At 35.3% G+C, this 21,354-nt stretch overlaps 1 protein-coding gene across 3 annotated transcripts in view; it reads right to left on the reverse strand.

Moving 5' to 3' along the window:
* Positions 1 to 17,338, reverse strand: part of LOC126688744 (protein SIEVE ELEMENT OCCLUSION B-like) — a 100,595-nt gene extending 83,257 nt beyond the window's left edge. The window contains exons 1-7 of one of the 3 annotated variants that reach the window (XM_050383551.1): positions 17,042 to 17,338; positions 16,592 to 16,684; positions 16,026 to 16,471; positions 15,829 to 15,923; positions 15,619 to 15,749; positions 14,449 to 14,907; positions 13,473 to 14,089 (exon numbers count right to left, since the gene is read on the reverse strand). In XM_050383551.1, coding sequence (XP_050239508.1) covers positions 13,493 to 14,089; positions 14,449 to 14,907; positions 15,619 to 15,749; positions 15,829 to 15,923; positions 16,026 to 16,471; positions 16,592 to 16,684; positions 17,042 to 17,251 — 2,031 coding nt within the window. In that variant the 5' untranslated portion in view covers positions 17,252 to 17,338 and the 3' untranslated portion in view covers positions 13,473 to 13,492. The remainder of the gene's footprint in view (positions 1 to 13,472; positions 14,090 to 14,448; positions 14,908 to 15,618; positions 15,750 to 15,828; positions 15,924 to 16,025; positions 16,472 to 16,591; positions 16,685 to 17,041) is intronic. The other 2 variants (XM_050383553.1, XM_050383552.1) reach the window with 2 other exon arrangements.
* Between the last annotated feature and the right edge of the window lie 4,016 nt (positions 17,339 to 21,354).

Consider the following 21,354-nt stretch of genomic DNA (forward strand, 5'->3'; position numbering starts at 1 on the left):
TTTCTGTTTAATACTTCACAAGATGTCATAGGGTATTAATTTCCACTAAGCTTGTGGTCCGAGGACTTGACATAACTTAGTTTCTGTTTAATGCTTCACAAGACGTCATAGGGTATTAATTTACACTAAGCTTGTGGTCTGAGAACCTAACATAACTTAATTTCTATTTAATACTTCACAAGATGTCATAGGGTATTAATTTCCACTAAACTTGTGGTTCGAGGACCTAACATAATTTAGTTTCTGTTTAATGTTTCACATGATTAGCATAAATTAAAAGAAACCCAAACTAGATTACTTTTATTAATAATAATACCTCTTGAGATTGTTTACATTCCAAGGATGGAGTATAGGTTTTTCGTCTAAATCTTCCAGATAATAGGCTCCTATTCTAGCTACTGTGGTAATCTGATAGGGTCCTTCCCAATTAGGATCCAATTTTCCTCAAGTTGGGTTCTTGGTAGCTCCAAAAACTTTCCTCAGCACCAGATCTCCTACAGCAAACAGCCTTAGCTTTACATTGGTTTCATAGCCTTGCTTAAGCTTATGCTGGTAGTAAGCCAATTAGACCATCGCATTATCCCTTCGTTCTTCGATCAAGTCCAAACTTTTTCCTAATAGCTGTGAGAGACCGCGCCCCCGGCCCGTTCTTTATAGGAATGTTGGGCCAAACCCACATGAATGGATGGAGTCGTGTTATTGCCTTTCAAAATGGAGGTTCGACTAGTTATATTTTTCCCTTTAGATTAAGGGTTTTACAATGGAGTCGCCACTTATTTAATTATTGGAAAAATAAGAAAACCATAATTGAAAAATTCCTCATTTTATTAATTTGAAATTGAATTTACATTGATCATAGGAAAATTACATGGCTTTGGTCCTAGTTACAATCTAAGATAAAGTACATGGCTTTGTTTCCTAGTTACAATCTAAAAATTGAAAGTTACATGGATAAATATTTGATCTACTAACCCTTGATCTGAGCTCGGAGGCTATGTTACAAGGTGGGAAGGTGTTAGGCACCCACCTTGCCCGGTGAAACCGGTCTTCTAGACTATGGTGGCCAACATTCATATCACATCATCCAATATGTCAATCAATTTGTATGTTGAATTTAATGTGTGTACATGTGATAAACCCCAATTCAATTTATTAAGCATGTCATTTGAATTGAAAAATAAACTCTAGTGAATGTGTGTGGATAGTGATAACCAAGATTCAAGGATTTGAAAGAATTACTAAACAAACATGTTTTTCATATTTTTGATGTGGATTTAAGATTAAATCTAGTGATATGCATGAACATGTGATGAACAACTACGAACATGTGAAGAACACATAAGAACATTCAAACATATTCAAGGGAATTATCATGCTTTAATCTTAAATTCTCATCATGGCAATATAAACAAACAGTTAGGGAATGAGATTATACCTTCATGCAAGATCCATATAATGGAGGAGGGGATTCTTGATGGAGGTCCTAAGGGTGGAGGAAAAGAAGAGCTAGGAGAGGGAGAGGGAGAGGGAGTCTCACTCAATACCTTGAGTCTCAGAAAGACCAAGATATGACAAGACTACTCAACTTTACTAGAACTCAAGAGAAGAGAAGAGAGGGGGATTTTTTTTTTTTTTTTTTGTCTTTTGGAATAAAGGAGAGGAGGGTTTATATAGTAGTGGTGGAGGAAATATGAATGGAAGGCCATTTAATGAGAGTTGACAAGGAATCATGAACCTAGACCTCATTTTAGTCTTTGGGGAAATCTGGTGTATTAAATGGAAAGATTGGTGGGAGTGAGGAGCAAGCCAAAATTCGGTTTTCCTGTAGCTGCTGTCACAGCCTATAGAGCCAACTTTGAAAAATCATATCTGCCTCAATTTTGATTGGAATTGTTTCATTCTTGTGCTAAAATTGAAGCCCCAGATGTCTAGTTTTTGGGAAAAATAACCTCATTCACAGATTCAAAATATTCTGAGAGATATCAATGAAATGGTAAGCAGAGGTCATTTGTTAGAAAATAGTTTCAGCACAATTAATATTAATAGGTCCCCAAATTAGCTCCCAATTAACATTAAATGGCTCCAATCACTCCCATTTCAGACTTAATTGGCTCTAAATTTACTCTAATTAAAAGATAATTGTACAAATTACTCATTAAATAATTAATGTTTAACTATCTAGTTAATTAGATGTATGCAACTCTACCATAAAATGTAGTCCTAACCAATCAAATTATGACACATCATCGATCTCAAATGGATTATATTTATAACCAATTGAAATCAATTGTTCATAATCACATATAGTCGGACTCAATTTGTAATAGTGCATTCCAGCCATTAAAACTTGATTTGATGATAACTTTCAATCTAATGGTCCGATTAGGGCTCATGACCAGTCGATTTAATCATTACAATATCAAGATCATTTTGGTGAAATGAGATTAAGGATCTAATGACCAGAATCAAGATGCATATTTCCAATGTGAAATTACCCTTTTACCCTTCATGTGAGGTTAAATACGGGTTGCAAAATAGGGTGTCAACAATAGCCCATTGTTACCGTCCAAGGTAAATGCACTAGTCCTTAGCGTTGGGAAACCAGTTTCCAGAGGGATGACGGCCTCAGCTCCATTGGTCATGGAAAAAGGAGTCTCTCCTATTGATCGTCGAGGCGTTATTCGATAGGTCCAAAGAACATATGGCAATTCCTCCACCCATTTTCCTTTTGCATCATCCAGCCTCTTCTTAAGTCCATTGAAATAGCTTCAGCTTGCCCATTCCTTGAGGATAGGCCGGAGTGGAATATCTATTCTTTATTCCTAAGTCCGAATAGTATTGCCTGAAAGCTTTACTATCAAATTGAAGGCCATTATCCAAAACAAGAGTGTGGGGAGTTCCAAATCATGTAACAATATTCTTCCAGATAAACCTCTTAACATCTACGTCTCTGATGTTAGCCAAAGGTTCAGTTTCGACCCACTTAGTAAAATAATCCGTGCCGGCCAGCAGATACTTTTTGTTTCCTAATACCTTAGGAAAATGGCCTACAATGTCTAACCCCCATTGAGCAAAAGGCCAAGGGCTGGACAGAGGGTTAAAGGTTCCTCTAGGATGGTGCATGTTTGGAGTGAACCTCTGACACTGGTCACATTTTCTAACATATTCCTGTGCTTCCTTCTGCATATCTGGCCACCAATATCCTTGAGTAATGGCCCTGTGTGATAGAGACCTTCCCCCTGTATGACTTCCACAAATTCCTTCATGTAGTTCCTCTAGAAGTGACTCTGACATCTTGGGGTGTATACAAAGCAGATACGGTCCAAAAAAGAGTGTTTGTACAATTTTTTGTCCTCGGATAACCAAAATCGAGGAGCTTTCCTTCGTATTTTCTCAGCTTCTATTTTATCTTCAGGCAAGATATCACTTTCGAGGAATTTCAGTATGGGGTCTATCTAGCTCGGTGCTAGGTTGACTTGATGAACCTGAAGCTCATCCTTCCCTGCTGGGGTGGGGGTGCATAAATCCTCAATGATTATCATTCGAGGCAAATTTCATGCTGAAGAGGTGGCGAGGGTTGCTAAGGAATCGACATGGGTATTTTCACCTCGGGGAATATGTGACAAATCAAAAGATTCAAGTCTTGTTTGCACATGCCTAACTCGACTCAAATATTCCTGCATTCTTGCATCTTGGGCTTCCAGTTCACCTTTCACCTAGCCAACTATCAACCTTGAATATGAGAATACTTCCACTACCTTCCCGCCCATTTTATGGACCATACTCATTCCCATCAACAAAGTTTGATACTCTGCTTCGTTGTTCGTGGCTGAGAATTCTAGCCTCAAGGACTTCTCAATGATGATCTTTTCGGGTGATACCAGAACTAGCCCCACTCCTGCTCCCCGTTGATTTGTCGTGCCATCCACATATACTTTCCAGGGTGAGACGCTCTGTGAGGAAATCAGGCCAACCGACTTTTCATCCATGTCATGTTGCTTCATCTCAGCTTCTTTTGGGAGCTCGGTGAACTCGACTACTAAATCGGCGAGAACCTGGCCTTTCACGGAGGTGTCGGGCATGTATTTGATGTCGAAAGCCCCTAGAATCGTGCCCCACTTAGCAATCCTCCCCGTATAATCTGCACTTCTAAGTATGGACTTGAGTGGTAGCTGAGTTAGGACTACTACGGTGTGTGCCTAAAAGTAATGCGGGAGCTTGTGAGTTGCATGGACTACTACCAAGATGGCTTTTTCTAGCGACAAGTACCGCACCTGGGCCTCATGAAGTGACTTACTTACGAAATAAACTGGCCTTTGAACGCCATTGTCCTCTTGTATTAAGACAAAACTAATTGCATGAGAGGCAACCGCCAGGTAAGCAAACAAGACTTCGTCCACCTTAGGGCTGGATATGATAGGCGGCCGAGATAGATACTCTTTCAGCTACTGAAATGCTACAGCACATTCCTCAGTCTACTCGAATCTTTTCCATTTATGCAGTAAATGGAAGAAGGGTCTGCACCTATCAGCTGACCTGGAGATAAATTGATTCAAAGCAACAGTCATTCCGGTCAGTTTTTACACCTCTTTTGGACTCCGAGGTGCTTGTAAATTGTTAATGGCCTTAATCTGGTTTGGGTTCACCTCAATCCCCCTATGAGTCACCATGTACCCTAAGAACTTTCCCGAACCTACACCAAAGGAACACTTTGAGGCATTCAGACGTAGCCTATGCTCTTTCAGGATTCCAAAAATACTCGTAAGATCCTCCACATGCTCAAACACCACTTTACTCTTTACAACTATATCATCGATATAGAATTCAACGTTTTTGCCCAGTTACAGTTCGAACATTTTAGTCATCATCCATTGATAGGTAGACCTCATATTTTTCAAACCAAAGGGCATCACTTTATAATGATAGTTTCCAATAGGGGTGAAAAATGCTGTCTTCTCTTGGTCGTCCAATGCTAGAGGTATTTGGTGATATCCTTAAAAGGCATCTAAAAAACTCATCCGAGGATGACCAACTGTTGCATCCACCAACTGATCTATCTTCGGCATAGGAAAAGGATCCTTAGGACAAGCCTTATTGAGGTCAGTGAAGTCTACGTACACTCGCCACTTCCTAGTCTTCTTTTTCACCACCACTGTATTGGCTAGCCATTGAGGGTAAAAAACTTCTTTGATAGTCCCGGCCTACTTGAGCTTGGCCACCTCACTTCTAACAGCTTCGGCGTGTTCTTTTAACGGGCGCCAAGGTGGCTGTCTTTTCGGAATAATGGTAGAATTCACATTGAGTCGATGACAAATGAAACTCGGATTTATACCTGGGGCTTCATATGGGCTCCATGCGAACACATCAACATTTTCTCTGAGGAATTGCAGTAATTGCTCCTTTTCCTGCGAAGGCAGTTTAGCCCTAACCTAGAAAAATCTCTCTGGATCATCAACAATAATCACCCTTTCCAAATCTTCACACTTTACCTCGTCGACTATTCCATTTAAGGGTAATGCTGGGGCTTTTAATTGCTAGAATCCATTATCGGTAGTAGCCGAGGTCTCTGCGTCTGGCCGATGCTGTATAGCCGATACCAGGCATTGCCGGGCTGCAACCTGACTTTCTACTATCTCTAGAACTTGGCCTCCAGATGGGTACTTCACCTTCTGATGTAGAGTAGATGAGACCGTTTCCAGGGTATGAAGCCAAGGTCTGCCCATAATAGCCATATACGGAGATAAAACGTCTATAATGATGAAGTCCACCTTCACCACATCCATACCAGTTTGCACAGGTAATCTGATCTGGCCTTTTGCAACGACCATCCTTCCCTCAAAACTCACCAGAGGGGAACTGTAGCTGCTAAGTTCTCAGGCTTCGAACCTAGCCCCTTGTACAAATCTAGGTACATTATATCAGCAGTATTGCCTTGATCAATCATCACCCTTTTTACATCGTACTTACCAATTCTAAGTACGACCACTAGAGCATTATCATGGAGCTGTATGATTCCAACCTTGTCCTTATCCGAAAAGCCCAAAATCTGCGGGATGTCCATCCTGGCTCTTTTAGACGCTTTGCTGTGCTCCTCGGCTGGAGATCGAAACAACGACAATACCATGGAAGGACAAGATCCAGTCCTCCCTGGGGCAGCAAAAATAACGTTTATTGTGCCAAGGGGGAGTCTCAAAGAAGCATCTCCATGCATCTCTGAGCTTGCCTAGCCTACCCAACCACTAGAATGATGCAAGAGTTACTTCAACTTCCCTTCTCGGACTAGCTGCTCCAAATGGTCCCATAAATTCCTACAATCTTTAGTTGTGTGCCCATGATCCTGATGATAGTGGCAGTAAAGATTCTGATTGCGTCTCTTAGGCTCTCCTGCCATCTTGTTTGGCCATTTAAAAAATGGCTCATTCTTGATCTTCTCCAATTCTTGTTGTACTGGCTCCCGAAACACAGCATTAACCGCCTGAGTGTCGGCAGAACCTGATTTCCTAACAAAGTCTTTCTAAGGTCGGTTATTATTGTAATGGTCCGACCTGAAATCCTTCCTCTCCTGAGGGATTACCTTAGCCTTTCCTTTTCCCTGTAGTTGGTCTTCTTCTACACTTCTGTACTTGTCAATCCGATCCATCAACTAGTGTACACTAGTAACAGGTTTACCAATTAGAGATTTCCTTAAATCATGCTCGGCTGGAAGACCAGCCTTGAAAGTACTTATAGCCACATCATCATGCTCTCCCTCTATCTCATTAAACATTTCCCAAATATCTATCCGAATAAATTTTAAGAGTCTCGCCCTCTCGCATGGACATAGATAGTAAGGATCCCAAAGACTGAGGAACCCTACTGCAAGTAATAAAGCGAGTGCTAAAAGCCCGGGTAAGTTTTTTGAATGACTCAATAGAATTGGCCCTTAAACCGTTAAGCCATCTCATTACCACTGACCCAAACTTGATGGAAAGACCTTGCACATCAAGGCATCATCTTTGGAGTAGATAGCCATCCTTTGGCTAAAATGGCTAATGTGTTCTACTGGGTCTGTCTGACCATCATATAAGGTGAATGTAGGCTGATGGAATCGCCGAGGAAGAATCGCATCCTCTATATTCCTTGTGAAGGGTGATTTGGAAACTTGGCTTAACGCTTTGTTCATGGCATTGTTCCCCAAGCCCCTGTGAGGCGAGCTTTTGCACCTACGTCGATGACTGTGTTCCTCTTCATAAGAAAAAGTCTCACTAGGCGGAGTTCTGAATCTCCGTCGATAACTAGCTCCATCTATCCCTTCGAATGATGGTTCGGAGCTAGGCAGGGAAAGCCTTCGCTGGGCGTGGCGCAACTCTCTTTTCAACTCGTCAATTTCACGTTGCATGTCCCTGTCATTCTTTGCATGGGAAACATGACTCTTCCCACGAGAGTGACTTTTGCTGGTATAAGTTATGCGCACACTCCCCTCACGGCCCTCTCTTCGTTCGGGACTCTGGTGTGGATTGCCACGCTGGGAACCTCTTGACTTTGCTTGGTGTAGGTTAGTGTCTACCTGGTGTAGTCCTGCTACGAAGTGATGTGGACCTGCTTCCTCCATCATGAACGTTATAACCAGATTTCCTTTAATCTAAATCAAGCTCTCCCCACAGACAGCGCCAATTGTAAGGACTGAAAATGTTTTGGACCCAAAACGTTTTTGGGCTCAAACGCTAACGGCCCGAACAATAAATTTTTAGAGAGTGGGCAGAAGAACTAGATTTATCTTAGAAGAAAAATGATTAGGTTTAACGTTCTAAGACGGTTTGATGCAAGTTCTATTAACAACCTCTCTTTGCTAAAGCTTCCATTCTATGTTTCATCTGATTTTTCTTAAAAGTAATACTGTACAGGAGTTCCAATCCCCTCTCTCAATGCATTCTTCCATGTTATATACTGTCATCCTGGTGTCATCCTCACCACACACGTGTAGATTAGATTCGGTGGATTCCTTCCTGTCCCATCTAACATTTCTTGGAACCTTCAACCAATAGCTGTAAGGCTGCTTTATCACTGTTCAGACATCACCTCCACATTAATCCAGCCAGAGAATTGGTTGAGAGGCAATTAATGCGGAGGTTGCAGCTTTAAGAGATATTTGTCGGCCTTTTTATCCTTATCCCTAGTCCAATGTCCTACCTTCAGCTGTGATGTAACTTCGAAGTAAGTTTGTGATGATAAAGCGCTCAGATTCACCTCGGTCACATGTTGCCGAGGATACTTTTGTCCTCGGACACTTGTTAGGCCCATCTCACATTGCCTCTACTCCTCTCTTAACTTTATTTTACTCATAACTTTATTTGGGCCTCCTCAGATGGCCTAACGTCCTCGAATAGGGCCATAGGTTCAATTAATACCGCTTTTAACAACATTTCCTAATTAAATGGCCTCCACAGTATTCTTATTGTTCTTGTTTAAGACACTTTTAGATCTCAATTCATGTGATTTTTTTTTAATTTTTTTATTTAGTTAAAATTAATAAATTAATTTTTTTTAATTTAGATGCTGATGTGGCATTTTTTAATGCCAAAATAGATTTTTTAATTATTATTTTAATGTGCCGTAAGCCACGTTAGTTTTTTTTTTTTTTTTTTTTTTTTTTTTTCTGTTAGTTGGGTGATGGTAAGGACTTAAATGTTACGCGTTAATTGGTTTAAGGACTAAAAGTGGTAAAATGAAAATGTAGGGACCAAAATAGAAATGACTCCAAAATGTAGAGACTAAAAAGGCATTTATGCCTTCATTTTATTATCATAGGATTGGGTTGAGGAAAGTTTTTCTTTAGATAAAACTAGTCTATTTTTGTTTTCTTGCCCTCTGGATCTACTATACTCGTTACCCAACTCGTTAGAGCCTAGTTTTCCAACCTATTTTCTACAAATTTATTGTATTTGGTTTTTTGATCCTAGATCATTTTACCTTTTGGGCTTAGGACTCAAACTGTGACCTTACAAAAGGGTTTGTTTGTTTGTTTGTTTTTTTTTTTTTTTTTTTTCTTGGCAAACTTAATAAAAAGAAAAGGGTTCTAAACTAAGGTTTTCTTGACTATTTATTTTCTTAAACAATTTAGCTAATATTTACGTATGTAACACTAAAAGTTTTATAGCTCAATTAGCATTTTTCTAATATATTTTTAACAATAATATCTAGAGTTCAACTTTCAATGTCCTCAGCTATAAATTATCCAAAAAAATTCTTCGTAGGTAACTAGGTTAGTGTTAGATTGATAGCAATTATTATTAAAATATTGTCTTATAGATTGTGATATGGAAGGAAAGGAGTAGGTTCCAAAGTTCTACGAGAGCTAGCTTGTCTATTCACTGTTTGTATGTACGTAGATTTCCTATCTTACATATATAAGGTAATTATAGAGAATAATCCTTTTGGATGGTCTTATGATACGAATCTAGGATCTCATAAATCACATAGAACCTTGGGAACAATAGGCCAGCCTCTTGGAATTTTATGTTTTAATACTTGTCCTACGTTGAAATTTTACAAAACTTTTGGTGAATATAAAGTAACATAAACATCAAAAAATAAAATGATTGACAAAATCTATGTACATGTGGCTCTACAACACTTGTTCTTTTGGTGCACTTGGACACGTGGCATGTGCATGTGTGTCATCAAGAGTAGACGATGATTATTCAATTCATTAAAAAGGAAATGAAATGCACTAGGTATAACTTCTCGATATTATTTTCCGATGCAAAAATAATTGATTTTAAAAATATAATTATTTTATGAATATTTTATGAATTATTCTAAGAAGTCATGATGTTCAAAAAGGAGTTAGGGGTGTCAATTTGAATGAAGAGTCATAACTCTTCACCTTCTATAAACAAAGGACCTAAATCATAATCAAATACAAAATTTCTTAGAAAATTATTTTTAATAGAAACTTCAGAATTGTTGTTTTCAGTTGTTTACTTTGTTGTATCCTAAAGGTGAATTACTTTTATGGAAGGATCTCCATCTCCTTCTCCTTTTTCCTGATATATTTTATTGAAATAAATAAAATATGATCGTCTTATTAGTTTCTGTCTAATTTTATCTTTTGCCAATTAAATATAACATTAATTTCCAAAATGAAATTATTAATTTAAAAAATAATAATTTTCATTGAATTTACTAAATCAAGTTTCTGTAGGGTATTTTCTCAACCAAAAAAAAAAAAGGTCTCTAGTGGATAGTACTCTTATCACTTCATTATTGATGAGCATTAATGTATTAAGATCGTCAATTTCTTGACGGACGAAATAATGTTATTCAGTGCAAGGCGTATTAGTCGAAAATCAATAATGTACGAAGCCATAAAAGACATTAAATGCATAAAACAGCTAAGGAGTAATATATGAACACCAATAGACGAATAGTTGTTGATAGACAATAAAAGACAACTATTAATCTCATAAATGTAAATATTCATTCAGACAATGAATACAAGAATTATAAAACACACCCAAACTAGAAAAAGGTACACAATTTCATACTTACAATTCCTAGCCAAATTTGCTCTCTAATATAAGAAAGTAAATCATTTCACCTTGAACTGACTTTTATTATCGGAGAGTCTTTGGCGAATGCCACACCGGTATTCTATCATTTGGTGGTCTTTTTTAACATATTGATCATTGGAATCAGGGACGGATCTACATTGGGGCAGAGGGGGACCATTGCCCCCCCCCCCCCCCCCCCCCACCCCACATTAAAAAAAAAAAAAAAAAAAACTAGTATAAAAAAATTATCATTTGCCCTTTTATATATATATATATATATATATATATTTGTTTCTCCTACTTTAAAATATTTAGATATTGACCTACAATAAAATAAATAAATATATAAAATTCATGCCCCTTTAACTACAATATATATATATATATATATATATATATGAACTTAACAAAAATCGCGCACAAAATAAGAAACATTTATTTTGTATATTATACTTTCTTGATGTGTTTTATAATATAAAATGTTTAAAAAATACTTATTTTGTATGTAGTATTTTGTTGAATATGAAATAGATGTTAGTTTTTATTTTCCTTTTTTTTTTTTTTTTTTGTTTTAAGCTTTGGCCCCACCTAGGTATAAATCCTGGTTCCGTCCCTGATCGGAACAACTTATCATCGTCCATTAGCATAGACGAAGAGGCAACTAATGATTTTTAGTATCATTAATTATAAATCTAGCTTCATCCTATCATCAGTATTTTGATTCTTTCTCATCAACTTTTCTCCCGTTCACAATATGTGAACTTTGAACTTTGAAGTTTCAATGATAACGTCTGATTTATATATTGGGGTTTGGACATTTTTGAGCTCACGTTTTGCACGCTTTGAATGCTGTCAAAGACATAACGCGTGGCACCCTTTGTATCTCATGTCTTTCCCACGTGGTGAAAGCAAAAGCAGAGAGAAAAGAATGTAAAAATCTGTGTAAATTTATTTAGCAGCACTAACTAATTTATAAAGAGTGATTGCTGTATTTAATTAAAGAAGACAAAACAATAAGTTAAAGAAGCTTGATTGGCGGGGTCGATCGAGCATATGCCCTACTGGACAGACCTCCAAATTTTCTAAGGACAAACTCTTTGAAGAATAGCTTATCAAAAAAAATCTTCGTTTCTCAAAAAAAAAAAAAAAAATTCTTTTAAGATTACAGATAATAGGGAGTGAGGAGGCCAAAAGATGTGATGGCTGAGGAGGACGTTGCATTGGGTAGTGGTCACAGTTAATTAATGTGAGAAGACCACAGGATGTGAAAGGGATGGTACGCATTGGCTTGAAAATGTAGACAGATGTACCTAATTTAATTACAATGTACAAGCTCTTTGAAGATAAGGATTTGGAGATTGGATAAAATGAATGTGGGAATGCGAAGGGATGAGAATACAGTGAAAGCAACAATACAAAGTCTTGTAGTTTAATTAATCAATGCCTTACAGTTGGAGACACGCAGCATTTAAATTCCCTTACTCTTAATTATTGATTAAAACAAAAATAACACCAACGCATTTGGACTCTCCTTCAAAGATAACAAGGGATAGCTAGTGAAGATCTCTCGCACTTGCTATTGGATGCGGTGATTAATCCAAAGCCCTGAGACTTCAACTTCAAGGGTACGCAAAGTAAAGTATAAGAGAAGAAAAAGACAAAAATAAAATGAAGAAAATGACAAAAACCAAACCACTCTTTGAAAATTGGAGGACGATATTTTTGTCCAAAACAGAGAGTGCCTTTTGCTCCTCATTTTCTTTTTACATCTCTCTCAATTTTGGAAAGATAAATTTTTGATAGGTCTAGAAAGAAAATAGCTGAACTCGCCTTTTTTCCTCTCTCCCTCCCCTCCCACTACCAATATATTTTCTCTCATCTTTTTTTTATCCTATTTAAAATCTACCAAAGACTCTCATATTTTAAAAATCTAATTGTTGAATTGCATATTTTTAATACTCTTAATACACGTCACATTTTGTATTAATTGGATATTATTTACTATATGATCTATAAGCTCATATTTTATGCATAATTTTAAACTACAAAAAATTGCAATTTAAAAAATTTATTGATGACATAGTTATTTATCTTTAATTTTCTAGAAATTTTACAAGTATGGAGAATATAAGAAGAAAATGTGATCCAATAATGGATTTGTCAAAATTCACATTTAATAAAAAAATATTGAATAAGATTGTAGTCTTACGTTACAATCAATTTTGTAGTTAAATTTTGTTTTATAGTAAATAACATTTTATTGGCACACAATTTTGTATGTGCCTTAAAACAGTAGAGATCAAGTAACTTAAATTTTGGGTTGAAGTGATCATGCTGATTCTCTTGCAAGTGGGATGGATTGTGCTGGTGGCCCGACACGCTTTGATTTCAAGATTGTGTACTTAAGAGGCCCATGACCTTCGCTGGGATGATTGGATGAGAGTCATTATAAATAAACGGCTTCGGGTTGTTGTCTTTCGTCCTTTAGCTTATTGGGTTGGCGGAGCCCAATATTGTACAGTACAAGTTTCTAGTTCCCTTGGGATTTGAGGTCCAATGTCGTTAAGGGTTGCTTGCAATTTCCATTGGGCTTGGAGCCCAATATGTGAAGTATCTTATGTAAAAATGATTGGGCTTGAAGGCCCAATTCCATGTAGTGGCATCCATTTAATGTTATTGGGCTTAGGCTTAGCTAAAGGAAGCCCACCGAAAAATAAAATAAAACTACTGCCATGCATAATAAATACTTAAATACACCCTCCAATTGCATCATGAACATCAAACGATTACATAGATAATTTTCTTAACATGGGCATCAGATTACCATCGTAATCAAGATTCCCTTATTGTAGAATTACTCTTACACTTCACATACATCACACAAGTGGTACTCATAACAAACTTACCCACATAATTATTTGGTAGAGATAATAATATGAGAGAGAGAGAGAGGTTTCCATTTAGTGCAGTGCATTCATAGGACCATCAATGTGGCAACACTTATAGCTGATATAAGTCTCCATGATACGAGGACACTCAGGGCATTTAATATGCTCTGGGTACTTTCCAGCATTCATGGGGATGTCAACACGGCAACAATGGCGACCTGTTTGAATAATCTTCTCGTAGTGATCCTTGAAACAAATTTCAAAGCCAACCTCACGCACTAGCTCCTTCTTTTTGTCAAATTCCTCCAAGACCTTCAACATTGTTGTCCCATTACCACTAACCACCAATCTAGACCCTTTGCTCAGCACAGCCCATCCACTTTCAGTCTTGTATGAAAGCAACTTTTGGATTTCCTGAGTTACAATGTCTTGTTCAGTATTCTTGTGAGTCTTGGAGAAGAAAAAGCTCTCTATGCGGTTCCAGAAATTCCCTAAGATGTTGGGTTCATCCTCCCCTTTATTGCCTTTGCCCACGCAGAACAACTCAATGGAAATCTTTGTATCCTTCATGACTGGGTCATTAGCCAAGGTAGCTGCTTTCTTGTTAAATTGTTGGATCCATTCGTTGTCCTTGCCTCCATAGAAGAAAATGTACTTCTCTTGTTTGATCTGATTAAACAACAAAGCAATAATTTTATTTGAATTAATATGTTTAAAATTTGCTTTTCAAAGTGCATGAATATGTGTACATGTCATTGTGTGTGACCATGATTACTCACTACCTATGAGATCCTCTCCATTTAACTTGAAATGGAAAGAAATTCTATTTCATCATTAAAATTTTATTTTTTGAATCTAATAATATATAGTGCCACGTCATTTAAATTTTGCTGTGACAGTACTACACTTTTAGATTCATAAATCCTAATATTTATAAGTAGACTATAAAATGAAACCGTTTCGAATGCAGAGGATTTTAATATGGAATGTAAGTATTTATATAAAATTAGATAAGTAAATAACTTTACCCAATTTGAAACATCTTGGTGAATGTCAAACCATACTGATACTATCCCATCAACTCTATTGGTAAGAGTTTCTTCAACAGTAGTAGTGAAAGGAAAGGCCTTCATTCCCCATACTCGGATCATGTGGAGTGCATTTGGGTGTTCCACCTTCCCTTGTCGATTCATCACCACGAGGATTGGCTTATTTTTGAAGTTCCAATCCTCTTTAATGAACTTGATGCCTACTACTGGTGAAAAGTACTTCACTACGTACCATGGCATCTTAGACCGCAGCATCTCAAACTTCTTTCGTAGTTCATCAGTCCATTGCTCCACAATTGGGATCCACACAACTTTATACTGATCTTCCTTTCTTATTCCATCATAAATTGGCTTGAGAATCAAAATATCATCAATGGTGATGTCTAGGGTCGAAATGTAAAACAAAACATTCTTCTTTTTCAGCACGTCGATATTAACCTGTTTATGTAATACAAATATGAAAATTGAGCTATGTTAGGTCAAAGTTGTAACATGTTAATTAAAAAGATGATGTAATTATTTCATAGTTTAGATCGAATACAGTTATATACAAATGTAGCAGTGGCCGGACCTGCTAGGCTAGCTAGCTCGAAAATTTGAGGACTTGAGTTAGAGATAATGCGTGCCCATAACACTTAGGCTGGCTATTTTTTATTGGTTCAACATCAATTTGAGTTGGGCTTAAGATTGATTTACGACAACAACCCTATTCAATAACTGATTTTTATTTTATTTATATGAAGAAAACTTTAAATTATATACTATATAGTCTTAATTTTTAATGATAAATTTTAAATGATGCATGAATGAATGAAAAAATAAATTAAATTTTATGTACGATATTATTGATAAATATGTCACGTGTTTCAAAAATGGGATTAAGTTGGGACTAGGCTTACAGCTTGCTAACAACTCTCTTTATACAGTTTCAAATAACTTATTTGCATAGGGCTTATCAAAAAATATAATTTTTGGTAACTTCTAAAATCATAGCTGAGGTAGATTCGGGCCAAACATGAGCAAATACTATAACCTGGCACAACGCTATAGACACCCTTATTTGTAGTATGCCATCAAAAGACTGTTGTATAATAGTGACAATAGTAGTAGAAATAAAACCAGAAAAAGTGATATGTCATAAGAGCTAACCACTCTGTTAGTGGAACCATCAATGAGCGGCTGCACATTATCTTTGCCAAAAATCAGTGCCTTGAACACCTCCATGATCTCGGTTGGGGTTTGTAAAAGTTTGGAGAGTTTTCGATATGCCTCTATTATCTCTGCATTGAACAGGAATCTTTGATTAGAATTCCTATGCATTTTTAACCTATTATATTTCATGCGCAAAACATATTTAACCTATTTGTTGACGACAACGTGTTATCTGCATCCTTAACAGGTTTAGGGTGTAGTTGATTTTTTGAGCAAAGGGTGATAGATCCTGTGTCCTATCCCTGAAATTAAGCAATAAGCATGGTTATTGCGTTAGATTAAATATATGATATTATACACAATTAATTCTGGACATATTCTTCATTTCAAAGGCAAGGACTTACTCATCATTAATGATGCAACACATTTGAGTCATACAAGCTGCGATAGTTATGATAGCCCAATAGACATCTATTGGGATACGGTCCATGGCTATTGACAGTTCTGGTACATCTTTTGTACCATAGATGGATAGCTTCTCCAACTCAAACAAGCATTGAATGACTTCTAATGTGACCTTGACCAAGTTGTTAAGTTCAAGCATCGCTTTCTTGTGTTTCTGAAGGCCTGGACGGCTTAAGATGGTAGGTACTCGCTTCAAGATCCCAATTGGTTTGGCAAGTTGGTCCGATGAGTGCAGTTGGGTAAGGAGCCAGAAATCCCCATACTCCATAGCAAAAGCCGCAAGTGTCAACACTGCCTTTGAATCCCATGAGTAATTTGAGAGATTATTAAGTATTGACAGTGTTGTTTTATGTGCAAATTCCTCACCCGGAGATTTGCATGTCATCTAGCATTACATAATTTGGCATCAAATTAACCAATTGTTAGAATAATAGTTAGATGATTAAATTTATACTTTTATAATAGTTACAATGTTGGATAAAAAATGCTATTCTTTTATAATTACCAGGGAGGAAAGATGCCTGAGCGTACACAGCGGTGGAGTGAAGCCAACTTTAGGAGCCTTTTCATGAATGTTCTCCGGGTGTCCGTGGGTACCCTAGAGTAAGTCATAATTATTTTTCAGCCAGAAAACTCAAAGACATATATGAAGAGAATAAAATTTTGAAATTACCAACGTTTATTGTTTAAATTTAAACAAAAAAACAACTTAGCATGCATCTATTTATTCCTTTCAAAACTAAATATGAGAAAAATTTTGTGTTCATCTCTATGCCATTGATGAGGATATAAGCCATGGAGGTTTACAAATATTGTGATAAGTTATTGATGCATCAAAAAGTTTTAATTATTAGGAAATTGTGTTTAATTATTTAACAATAATTCTAATACTTCCTCTCACATGTGAATTCAAACATCTCGTAAGAGAGTATGTGTAGTGGTAACATATATATACCAGCATAACATTGTCAGCAACAACCGTGGCATGCTTGAGAATGTTTTCCACGATAGCAAAAAGAGAATCCTCATCAAAGTTGTCGTCGTCAGCATGAACATGGGTTACATAAATGTGATTCATGATCTGCTCGTCTGGCATGGTTAACACTCTCAGCTCAGCCTTAATAGGTTGCTGTGCAGAAGCTAGCACAATATTGGTGCTGGCCATTGACGTGTTGTGTATAGAAAAAGCGAGAAAACTCAAAAACTTCAAGGTTTAGGGCAGAAGAAGAGAGAAGTGGGCTTGTGGTGTTGTGCAGTAGCGCGGTCCCCTATTTATAGTCTTCAGGACCTGAATAAGGCAACAAGCAAAGATTATATCTTGGTTCCATGGGGTCCATAATAATAAATGCACATTTTAACATATATGTATCTCAATGAATTAGGTCAGATTTTCAAACATATGGCTCTACCTTGTTTATGCGCTAAATATTCATAATTCAACAATAGATACGACAGGAATTAAATCTATGCAAAAAAAAAAAGTGAAAAAAAAAATTATTCAATAATTGGTACAAATCAAAAAACGGGAAAAAAAATCTAATGTCAAACGTCATAAATGAATTTCTCCAAAAAAAAAAAAGTGTCATAAATGAATATATAGGCATTTGCTCACTACACGTGTCACTTCATAAATTTTTGAGTGTGAATCGTGAACAGAAGATATCAAGATATGCTTCAAGATCAAACTAAATAATTATAAGCTATAATGCAACTATTTTATCTACTCTAGTGTACTCTATTATTATTATTATTTTTTTTTTGAGAATGTAGTGTACTCTTTTATTTGCACTTTAAATTATGAACTAAAATAAAACTATTAGTATTCCATCCAAATTAAGCGTTAATTGTTCAATTATTTTATTTTTCATATCATTGATTTTGTGAATTTGTAATACTAAATTTTGGTCCAATGAATTAATTTATAATTTTTAAAAAATTTTTTTTCTCTATATTTTTCTTATTAATAAATCTTAAGAGCTTTTATCTACTTTAGTGTACTCAATTCTTGAATTTTTTTCTCTATATTTTTCTTATTAGTAAATCTATGTATTTTACACTTTTATAATTATTTTTTTTAATGAACTTTTATCCTTTTAAATTATAGATTAACAAAGATATAAAAGTACTTGAAAAAAACAAAACTTGTCAGGAGTATAAGAATAATTTTAGGAAAGGAAAAATGAAGCACCCTACAAAAATCTTTTTCCGTCCATTCTTCTTTCCTTCCTCATTTTCTTTCTAATTAAACGAAGGAAATCATTCCCTTCTCTTCCTTTCCTTCTTCATCAATCAAACCAAACACAGCTTAAGCTTCTTCCGGATAAAAAGGATATAAAATTAGTGGAAAATGTTAAAAGTTTTTTTTTTCTCCTTCTGATATTAATAAGCCAAAAAAGACAATAATTGAACCGCGTGATCATTTTGCGTGGTAAAAAATTGTTCTCTATAGCTATAATAATAATGGAAGAAACCTGTTCCTCAAAGCTCCAACAATTTCAAGCAAAGTTCGTCCAAAAAAAAAAAAAATCCAAAAATCTAAAAGTTATTGTTGAACAGCTTTGGCATGGTCTATTCTATTTCTAACCTCAAAAATAAATCCTTCAAGATAAGGAACAAGTGGCCGAGCTCCAACTATGCTCTGCTTCCTTCTTTTTTGATTCAGAAATATCAAATGCGACAATGAAGGGGCAGGTGTGGGTTGGTAATAAAAGTCAGATATTTATTTGCTAGCTAGACCTAGACGATGTGAAAGAGAGTGGAAAAACTGAAAAAGTCGATCAAAGAAAAAGAAAAAAAATTCATGCTCAAAAGCATTGCATGGTCTATTAATTCTCCAGAATTATAAATGCATCTTTTACGATAAATATGTGGCCCAGCTTCAACTCCGTACATATTTCTAGAAATCAATAATCAAGGTAAGGTTGGAGCAGTCAGTCATGAGTGTTTTTGTTTATGCCAAGTGTCCATGATGAAAGCAGTAGGTAGAGACGGAGCTATCATTGGATTAGGGGTAAATGGCGCTCTAATGTTTTTGTATTTTTTTATTTTTATTTTTATTTATAAATATTATTTTTTATATATATATATATATATAGTTATATATATGTATTAATTTTAATAATTTCATTGGATTAGGGGTAAATGGCGCTCTAATTTTTTTTTTTTTTTTTTTTTTTTTTTTTTTTTTTTTTTTTTTTGTTTTTACAAACTTTTTTATAATATTTTTTCAAACTGTTTTTATAGAAAAATTTTATTGGTTCGCAAAATGAGTTTAATACTCACATCATTTTTTTTTACTTACAAGTAACCAATTATCATATTAGTAATTTAAAAAAAAAAAAAAAAAAAAACCTTGTAATTCTAACATTTTTCTCATTTTAGTGACCATAAAAAAATTTATAAATTTAAAATCTAAAATAAAATATACAAGCCAAAAAAAAAAAAGAAAAAAAAAGATCAACAATAAAAATTACCAATAGTAAAACTAAAAATATTAAACTCAATTAACAAATATTATCCAAAATAAAAAACCCTACCCTATAAAAAATCTAAACAAAAATAATTTTGTTCTTACCCATAATAAAAAATAAAAATATCAACAACTATGTAGTAACAAAGTCAAAAGTTAAAACAATTGCACATAACCAATAATAAAACCACCCGTTAACTCAAAGTTGTGGTTCGGCACTTGCCATAGGTAAAAAAAGGTTAAGGCTCTGTTTGGATATCGCTTATTACTAAAAATTAAAAATTAAAAATACTGTAGCAAAATAATTTTTAAATGTATGAATAGTGTCGTGAGATCCAGTTTTAAAGAAAAATTTGCTAAAATCCATACTTACGGGTCTCGTAAACAATGCATGAGACCTATAGAAAAAATGCAAATGTGCATTTTTAGTGGAATCCAAACCCAACCTATGATGTTTATTATTTATAGGCGAAAATACCATTTTGGTCCCTATATTGTAAGGTCACAATCAATTTGGTCTCTATATTTTGATAACGTTCAATTTGGTCCTCAGCATTTTAAATTTACAATCAATTTGGTCTCTACAGTTAAATCATTAATGGAAAATATTTATGTGACAAATGGTTTGTATAGTTGGCATATTTAATATTAAAAAATTGAATCATACGATGATTTGTCTAAGTTTAAGTGGCCATGTCAGTGCTTAGGTGGCAAAAAAAAAAGCCACATCAACTTTAAAAAATATTTTTCTTTTCTTTTCCTATTTTTTCCGTTTTGTATTTTTTCTTCTAATTTTCTCACAATTTTCTTAAACTGACATAATTTATTTATTTATTTATTTATTGCTATTGGTTTTTTTTTTTTCCTTTATTGCAATTTCTTGGTAACCAAACAATAATTTAGTCCAATAATTTCATTCTCAAAAAAAAAAAAAAAAAAAAAAAAAAAAATTAGTCCAACAAAATATTCTAACCCCAAAATCATCTCCTAAAAGAAAACCTAGATGCAGAGGATCCACCAAATCCAGATTCAAACTAATTCCAAAATTTTCAAATAAAAGCCCCAAATTCAAAATTTCAAACTAATCCCACAATCCTTGCCTGCAAACCCAAAATCACCACAACCTCAACCGTCCAACACCATCCTAAACCTAGATCCACCATAGAGCTCGATTTGTGACCACAAACCCCAAAGAAAACCAAATCCAATCGATCCTGACCACCTGACTCGGATCTCCTCGTCTCAAGCTCAACCAGCATGGACCTAGCCTCAGATCGTCATCACCTTGTGCAGCAACAGGGTCCTGCGAGCTCCTCATTACATGTGTATGTTGGTCAAAGTGACATAATTTGAGTTGGAGGATTGGCTATAGCATTGGAGTGACAGCGATTACTATTGGCTTTGGCTTCTTTGGGCATGAATCAAAGATCACAAGAATTATCACACACTACTAGAGATGAAATATTACTATATTAGAGAGATTCAGTTTTATTTTTGTGAAATTATAGGTTTATAAAAGACAAAAAGAATATATATATATATATATATATATATATATATAAAAGCTTATGTGGCTTTTTTTTTTTTTTTTTGCCACCTAAGTGCTGACATGGCCACTTAAACTTAGACACATCATCATCTGATCCAATTTTTTAATATTAAATATGCCAACTGTACAAACCATTTGCCATGTAAATATTTTCCGTTAGTGAGTTAACGGTAAGAACCAAATTGACTGTAAGTTTAAATAGCAAGGACCAAATTGACCGATACCATGCATAGGGACCAAATTAATTGTG

Source organism: Quercus robur, chromosome 6 (genome assembly GCF_932294415.1).
Source record: "Quercus robur chromosome 6, dhQueRobu3.1, whole genome shotgun sequence".
Classification (NCBI taxonomy): domain Eukaryota; kingdom Viridiplantae; phylum Streptophyta; class Magnoliopsida; order Fagales; family Fagaceae; genus Quercus; species Quercus robur.